The sequence below is a fragment of the Erigeron canadensis genome, chromosome 2 (assembly GCF_010389155.1).
Source record: "Erigeron canadensis isolate Cc75 chromosome 2, C_canadensis_v1, whole genome shotgun sequence".
NCBI classification, from domain to species: Eukaryota; Viridiplantae; Streptophyta; class Magnoliopsida; order Asterales; family Asteraceae; genus Erigeron; species Erigeron canadensis.
In genome coordinates, this window is record NC_057762.1 from 7,847,667 (window position 1) to 7,856,766 (window position 9,100).

Genomic DNA, 9,100 nt, shown 5'->3' on the forward strand with positions numbered 1-9,100 from the left:
TACATATGGGTCAACTTTAGGCCTTTTAAATTTCTTCTCTTATTTGCCATGTATTTTTGTTCTTACGATTATATTTTTCATCATGTACATATTAGGCCTTTTAAATAACTCCTTATGTTTTTTCTAGTAAAATACATCTCATGCCCATTAATGTAATTATACAATATTCTTTTGCAGCCCTAGCCTTTAGGGCCAGCTTCTAGTTCTAGCCCCAACCCTTAATTCCAACCTGAGGCTTTAGCTCCAACTATTTTTACCAAGCATTTCTATTTCTATATATATATAATTCTCTATCTTAAAGGGATGATGTGGCATATCTCTGGTGTCGCCACATCATATTTTTCTTACATGACATTCATATGTTAATCATCTACTAGAACGTGACAAATAATCATCCAGACACATTTACATGAGTTCAACTCTCGATCACTTTATAAAAAATTAAATTGACGATGATTGGGGTTTGAACCAACTATCTCAATTTCTTATGGAAGATATCACAACCACTTCATCTAAGAAAGTTATTACGTAAATTTCTTAAACTTTCATAGATAACTATTGATATGTTAACCCACTTTTCTTAATTTGCCAAACATATCACGACAATCCTTATATTATATAAATCTCTCTTCAAATATTGTTAAGTTAATGCCTATGGAAAACTTAAAAATCTCTACAATATTTCTCCATACAAAGTCTACTCCATCTCATTCTCTCTAATATAATCGGTGAGTTACCCCATCTCTCACTATCGCTCTTCTTCGTCTCATTCTCTTCAACATAATCCATCTCCGAATCAGTATTATGGATTATTTGTTCTTCATCATCAAGGAAATCACTAAAACAATCACAGTGGAAAAAATAGACTTTTTGTTATCCACTTTCATCAGTGTTGTCTCCATGTGATTTCAGATTGCATAAGGATATGGCCCAATAATTAAACTGCAATTGCATTTTCGGTGAGCTTCATTATCATTCTGTTGATTTGATAAACATATATTTTTGAATTTGCTTTAGTTTTTTCAAAATATATCATCAACATTCAATTCGAATGTTAAGAAAAGGGACCAAATTTGTTGGTAAAGGCGTAACCGTTCGTGATTGTTGTGTGATAAAGCAGTTACTTAGTCTATGTTTGTGGGTTTGTTTTGAATGAGTAATATTGATAATATTCTTTTCAGTAATCATGGAAATGAATATTTTAGGCTTTTCGTTTGTAGGTTAGAAGATATACATCTATTTTATATTACAACCTTTGCAGATTGTTACATATTGTTTTTCAAGATGCTAGATTCCAATTCCAGTAACCATAGATCCATATCATCTTCTTTATTGCTTGATATTCTGAACCTGCTGTCATGTTTGGGACATTTGTTGGGGGTCATATTTTGTTCTTTAAGAGCGTTTATCTTAGACTGCACAATGCCTTGGGTCTGTGGTTGCTTGCTTGCTTCTATAGTTTGCAACAGGTGGCTTGGTAAGGATGTGAAAAAAAAATTTACCCACCAACGATCAAGAGTAGAAGTGGGAATATGGGGTAGGTTGGGTAACGAGTTGATATAAAACACAACCCAAATCAACTCATTCATAATTTAAATGGTCAAAGTTATCACATCTAATCAGATATTATGAGATATAGACTAAAGCAATATTGCCGCAATGAAACACTAGTTTCACTTATTTGGAATTTGTGCCAGAAACTTTAGCTTTTGCTCTTGCGTCGGTGTGTAGGTGAATGGAACGCAGTGGTGTTTGAGATAATGATGACTTTTGAATTGGGCTGCACAGTTTACGCAACACCAGTTGATCCTAAGAAGGGAGATTTGGGAATTATTGCAGCAATCGCAATTGGTTTCATAGTGGGTGCTAAACATCATAGCTGGCGGTGCGTTTACTGGAGCATCCCCGAACCCTGTGGTGATGACCTCAAGTATCAATATTGTCAAAGGTAATTTCATTATCATTATTGATTACCATTAATTCATCTTAACCTATACGGAAATATGGCAATCTCAACCCAGTTATGTATAAATGACTTTTTTGAGTTATTCTTTGTTTACATTAGGTCAGAAGGGTTGAGAATATTAAAACTGAAACAGATGGAATGGGTCAAATGAGCAAGTCACTGAAGGTGGATACAGATGAATATATGATATAAAATCATAAAATAATTTGATATTAATGAAATATATATTTTATGCTTACAGAAAGATGTAATTTATGTGCAAAAAAGATTTGATTTTGTTCTTTTTTTTACTTGGTTATCCAAAATCACATACATCTATATATTATTTTGGTAAAATTTTGATTATTTGGAATCGTAGATTTTATTAAGACTGGGATTTAAGGGCATTTGTATTTGTAAGATATAAGTATGCAGATGGGTCACAAAAGGTGGTCTAAATACTTGATGGTAAAGGTTTTTGATTTTTTTTAATCATATTATGATTCCTTATTTATCAAAAGTTAATTATTGATATCTGCAAATCATATTTTTATGCATCAATTATATGTCAAAACCAAAAGTTTGTGACAGAATCTGATCCAACCTTTAAAATTACACGTATTAACCTATTTTGACTGGTTACCAATCCACCCAAGCCACCCATCTTGCTACCTCTATGCTTTTTTTGATTGATTTGTGTTCTTTTTTTTTTGTTGGTTATGTATTATATTTGAACATGTTTCATGAAGTTTAATGAGCAGGTCCATAAATTTTTTTAAGCAACTTGTCGATTTTAAATATAAAGTACATTGCTTGACTATAGATCATGATATACCTCACTTCCGTTAGTTGAAGACGTAAATGAAAAAGCTAACTACGAAGTGCTTATCTAAAATGATACATGGATTGCTTAAATTATGGGTTGGGGTGGGATGTTGAACAAATGTGAGTCATTATTTATTTTTAATGATGTTGAAAAAAGATTATTAATTTATTGTTAGTTGGGTTTGATCCGATCAGATTCTACAAGTGTTCTGAAGAAAAAAGAACAGTGACAATGTTTTTAAGAATGTTTGGAAGGCCAGAGCAAGAAACTGATAGTGCCTTAGATAAATTAAATGAGGTACCTTTTTTAATATACATTTTATTTAAAGATTTACTTCATTTGTTTGTTTTATGTGGTGATGATATTGTTGTATGTTGATGTTTATGGGAACTTAAAAATTTTGTTTATTTTTTGCAATTTCTATATATATGTGGAAATAGTTTTTCTTACTAAAAGAACGTAACATGACGCTATGTTTGATTGTTTAGATTTTGCGAATGAGTGGTCTTTTTAGAATGCAGTATTGAAAACCGTTGAATAATAGTATGAAGTAAAGGTTTTTTGGGGTTCATTTATCATTTTGATTGTTTCATTGTATCGTATTTGTGTATTTGTCTATTAGGTTATTAACGTTTTGACAAGAGAAAAGGTTTGTATGATCGTTTGAGAATTAGGATAGATATGAATTACGGGCAGTTATTATTTACTTTTAATATGTTCTTATGTACAAGTATATTTAGGTATACATATACTAAGAACAGAAACATGACACATAATTATTATAATTTTTTGGTTAAAGGATAAGTCCATAAAAGATGAGTAAGTGGTTTCTAAATGATGTAACATATATACAGGGTTGGATACTTGGATATTGGAATTGGCTGTAAAGTCATGCCCTAAGAATTGAGGCATGTCACCGTGGTCATGGTGTGAATCTCTTACCACTTTTGCACATATACGATCTATTTAGATGGAAAAGTTATTTATGGAGGTTCTTTTCATGAATGGTAAGATTTATGTTTTAGTTTAATATTTATGGTCTATTACCAGGTCGTCTTTTTAAGTGCATAATGGGCAATATGGAAAGAATATTTAATAATGTTAAATGTCTTTGTACTTAACATGTATAGATGAGTTAATTAGGCTTAGCTCAAGACCATTCCTTGACCTGACCTGAACTGTCTTGGAAAATGCTTAAGCCCAAATAGTAGTCTATAGCTCAACTTGACTTGATGTCCAAATAGCAGTCAAAATCCCAGCTTGATTAGACCTTCTTTGGTTTTCGCAACATTCGAAATCTCAGCCCGAAATCAATTTAGCTCGCTCAATATATAGCTTCATAGTATCCAGTTTGTAGCTAGCACAATATGTAACTCTTTAACTGTATGATTTTTGATTTTTTTTTCTATGCACTACTTGGTATTCATTATCCTTGGTTCTCTGATTTGATCGGGTAACAAACGGAAGTGATTTGTTAAAATTAGTAATAATGATTTAGTTGAGGATGTGTAAATTAGATTGAATAGTATTCCGAAAATGATGAAGTGATACTATCTTTAGAAAAATGCTATATGTATACTAGAAACAGATTTTTAATAGTGATTTGCTATTTATGAGATAAAGCTACAAAGTTTTGAATGTAATTATAGGCGCATAAAAAAGGGGTCAATCATGACTAGCTGAATGTAGAATTATCCAAGGAATTGCAAGACGCATGAAGTGTCAAAGTTGTGACTTGCAGGAATTGTCTATTTAGTTCTGGGTCTCGAAAAGATAGTAGTTATTTTTTAACCTTTTTGCCCCCCTTAAATTTAAATTTTGTAAATGATATAAGGTTTGGTTCGTGTGTGGATTTCTTTCGTGTATTCATTAAAATGGGTTATGTTAGTCATTTTTAACTGTTCCTAAGATTTGTTTTTTTTTTTTTTTTGCAGATAGGAGGCTTCAAGTCTGGATGGCATGGATATGTGATTAGTCGGATCAAATTTGCTCGATCTTGTAACTTTCTTGAGATATAACAACGTTAATCACAAGTTAATATTGGTTTGTAACTTTATTGGTTTCTTAATGTTGATATTTCAAATCATTGATCATATCATTAAACTGGGTCAAGTTGATATAAAACACAACCCAAATCAACTCATTCATAATTTAAATGGTCAAAGTTATCACATCTAAACAGATATTATGAGATATAGACTACAGCAATACTACCGCAATGAAACACTGATTTCACTTATTTGGAATTTGTGCAGGAAACTTTAGCTTTTGCTCTTGCGTCGGTGTGTAGGTGAACGGAACGCAGTGGTGTTTGAGATAGTGATGACGTTTGAACTGGGCTGCACAGTTTACGCAACACTAGTTCATTCCTAAGAAGGGAGATTTGGGAATTATTGCAGCAATCGCAATTGGTTTCATAGTGGGTGCTAAACATCATAGCTGGCGGTGTATTTACTGGAGCATCCCTGAACCCTGTGGTGTTCTTTGGCCCGACTGTGGTCAGCTGGACCTGGGACAGCCCCTTGGTCTACTATCTAGGCCCATTGGTAGGTGTGGATTTAGCTTCACTAATCGATGAGGTCATTTTATTTGGCTCGAGTACTCATGAGCCACTCTCAACCACAGATTAATAAGAATGAAGATATCGCTCTCACACAGCCAAATGGGTAGTGAATGATGGTCTTAAATTATTGTTGATGTTTGTGGGGTGTTATGGAAGTTACATGTTTTTAAGTTGTAGTACCGGGGCTAGGGTTCTCTCCATTACCCTTTAAATATGATTTATATGACGAAGTTTCAAAGGCGCATAGTTGAATGCCATCTAGCCAAAAGATACTGGCAAGTTTAGTTAAATTTTGACATGGTGCAAGCTGCTAAATTTTCCAAATGGTATGTCTATTTTCTTCACTATTACTGTATGTTATGATGGGTTAGTACAATGTTATATTCACCAGCTTGACCCATAACTTTTTAAGCTTATTTATTTGACCCGTTTAAGATTGACCACAACTTCAATCAACTGTTGAAGTAACCAGCTAAAGTTTTTAACGCTAATGTCACCTTCTTATATCAACTTCACTTAGTAGGAAGGTCCTGTGGGTTCTTTAGCAACTAACTTTGTTCTTCCAGGATGGTGATTCAAACAACGACAATGATGATGATCTTGAATCAGAGAGTGTTACTGAATACAAGAGTTTGATCGACATACATGCTGGAAAGGGAAAGGATGGTTTAGATGAAAGGCTAAAAGTAGATACTAATAAAGTAAGATGTCTTAGCTTAAGTGAACACGTTCTTGAGAAGGCAGCAGAAACTGATGGCCCACATATTGTCAGGTATTAGATACTTTGTCAATCACTATTGGTATAAAATATGATTTGGGATTTCACAAAAATCAATCAAATATATCAATCACATGTGATTTAGTTGGTGTCATATCTTTAGTGCTGTAAAATGAACCCCACAGTGAATATGTCCTAAAAAGTTTTATTCATTGATTTATAGTTATTTTATTATGTATGATGGTTCAGTTAGTGACAAGTGATGCTACATGATTCTGAATAAGTAAATTTTTGCTGGAATTTTGTTTTCATAGTACTAAGATGTTCATAATTGTATGTTTGGAATTAGGGTAAGAATAAATGGGCCACTCTATCGCTTGCTTACAAGTCAGTAGGAGTTATGTTTGGAGGGCTTGTGACTTCACCGCTTTATGTGTACCCTTCAATGGCATTAAAGTCTCCAACTGAAGAAGCCTATTTGGGAATCTACTGCATCATGTTCTGGACTCTTAGTTTAATTGGTGTTGTCAAGTATGCTTGTATAGCTTTGAAAGCTGATGATCAGGGTGAAGGTATGTATGTTATACTCATTATGACATCTTATATATGTATATGTATGATATGTATGTATCTATAGCTTTCAAAGCACCTCAACTTCCTACAGTTTTTCGTTATGTACTTTAAGGTAGGAGAATTGTGACATGTGAATGATGTGCTCTGCAGGTGGTACATATGCTCTATATTCACTACTTTGCAGGCATATGAACATTGGAGCCATTACTTCGACTGGTGTCAGTTCACCATCACGTCGTTCACATGATAATAGTTTGCATCAAAGCTTTAAAAAGTCAAGTAGACTTGGGATGTTTATTGAGAGGAGTCTGATTGCTAGTAGGATTTTATTTTTCATAGCAATACTCGGCATGTGTATGTTAATCGGTGATGGAATACTCACCCATGCTATCTCAGGTTTGCATTCATATACCTCTATCATATACCCACGAGAAAGATATAAAAGTTATTTTCCCATAGAATTAAGGGTGCCACGTTACATCTTAATATCTTATAAAGACCTATGTTTTTTCTCCCTTCCAAAATTGTACAGTGTTGTCAGCAATGGAGGGCATCAGGGTTCGTTTTCCAAAGTTCAGCAAATGTAAGTTCAAAGGCATTCATATATTTATTTTTAATGGAGTACATTTTTTACATTAATAAAGTGCTTCAACTATATTTATGCTTTTTGCAACCAAATTTTCAGCTCTGGTAGAAGCCCTCTCTGCAGCAGTTCTTATTGTTTTGTTTTTGCTACAAAAGTATGGTACTGCACGAGTAAGCTTTCTGTTCTCCCCCATCATGGGTGCGTGGATGTTGACTACTCCCCTTATTGGTATTTACAATATCATATGTCATTACCCTATAATTTTAATGGCAATATCACCCCATTACATATTCCAGTTCTTCTCGAGGAATGGTCATGAGGGCTGGTTGTTGCTTAATGATATGTTCCTGTGCATAATAGGTGAGGCTTCTGAATTATTGCATCAAACACTACTGATTTGTGAACATCATGATTATGTCTTCATGCATTTGCTGATGAAAATGATCAGTTGGGTTATCGTTTAAAATTCAAACGTGTCTAATGGGTTGAAAGTACTTAAAGTTGATGTTATAGTGCATAGAATTTGTTGCTGATATAGTATGAATTTGATATGCAATGGCTAGGGATAAACCATGACTGCAGGTACTCACACTTCACAGTGTCGTCTAACCCGACCGATTGGACCAGTATTATAACATAACCCTTCATATACCTATTTTGTCACCTTTTAGTTTTAATCTTGGTGTTTCACCTAATCACCTTTATAACTCAATTAAATGCTAAGAAATACAATATGTGCAATTAATAGATCATTGCTCTCATTCTAACTATAAGTAGTACCTTTTAGAGTATGTGCAATTACAATAAAACTGAAAGTTGTGTTTGTTTTGTTGGTTGGTGGTAAATCGTGTTTGGTGTGTTATAGGATAACAAGGATCATGGAAATGATAATAGTCCAAGGTTATATATTTTCTCTTTTTATTAAATCATGAAATGATTTTGTTTTGTATAAATTTTATACCGAGTCTCAACAATTTTTTTGTTATAACCAAGTATGGATGGTGTTTTTCTAGATCGATTTATGCAGATTAGTTAGCTTGTGATATCGTATTTTACTAGATGTTATTTATGTTTCAGTGTTTCTTTGAATTTGAAGATATTCCAGGTGAGTTTGTTAAAGCTCTAAATGAGGGTATTTTCATGAAGACATCTACAAAAACTCTTATGCCGGCCATGAGGAACAGCTGAAAATGCAGTCTCATGCTCTTCTATGTAAAAATTAGATTATTTCCGTATCGAAAAATGCATTTAGCAAAGTTGTAGGAACATAGATTTTGCGTCTTCAAGTTAGCTTCCAAAGGTCTCTTCATGAGTAGGGGTGCTCTTTTTCTTTTTGTTTATGTAGTTGTATTGATTTAACGTATAGAGTTGTCAACTGTGTACAACAAGACACCACTTGAGCCGAACAGTTGATGTTTTGTTTTTATTTCTCAATATTTATAAATATTTTGACCCTGTAGTCTGTATTGTATAAATTTTCACTTATTAAATTATATTTTGTTACTTTGTTAGAGTTATATATGTTGCCACATGACCCACGTCATTGAGACTTATGTCATTAATATAACCGACTTACATAGAGGAATTACAGTTAAGGAATTCGGGTAGAAGAACAGCAAGGCCCTGATTGAGATGAAGATTTTCCGATTATCTTACCTTTGCGATTTTCACCTTTGAAATCAAAGGTTACTTGATATCTCGTGCGTCTCCTATTTTCTTCTTCAAAATGATATTATTTCTCATAAATATGGATTCGTGAAATTTATATAGGTATAAAAAAACGAATAAGTTTTTGTGATTCCACGGTACCTTCTATTTCCTATTATTATTTCCTTTTTCTATTATTATTTTTGATATATCAAAAACAAAATTAGTTAATTTGATAAAAT

The 9,100-nt window shown here is 33.1% G+C and overlaps 1 protein-coding gene across 5 annotated transcripts; it reads left to right on the plus strand.

Annotated features, from left to right (window-relative positions):
- Nucleotides 1-721: 721 nt before the first annotated feature.
- Nucleotides 722-8,728, plus strand: LOC122586921 (probable potassium transporter 17). 5 transcript variants are annotated; one of them, XM_043758952.1, is made up of 13 exons: nt 722-959; nt 1,732-1,948; nt 2,966-3,068; nt 3,626-3,778; nt 4,706-4,814; nt 5,027-5,660; nt 5,901-6,106; nt 6,402-6,624; nt 6,776-7,021; nt 7,158-7,208; nt 7,311-7,381; nt 7,508-7,571; nt 8,289-8,401. In XM_043758952.1, exons 8-13 carry the CDS (start codon nt 6,453-6,455, stop codon nt 8,297-8,299), a joined length of 615 nt encoding a protein of 204 aa, XP_043614887.1. In that variant the 5' UTR covers nt 722-959; nt 1,732-1,948; nt 2,966-3,068; nt 3,626-3,778; nt 4,706-4,814; nt 5,027-5,660; nt 5,901-6,106; nt 6,402-6,452; the 3' UTR covers nt 8,300-8,401. The 5 variants fall into 5 exon arrangements, with proteins under 5 accessions (XP_043614887.1, XP_043614885.1, XP_043614886.1 ...); XM_043758951.1 differs by having other exon boundaries at nt 727-959; nt 8,308-8,728; XM_043758950.1 differs by having other exon boundaries at nt 723-959; nt 7,311-7,571.
- The last annotated feature ends 372 nt before the right edge of the window (nt 8,729-9,100 follow it).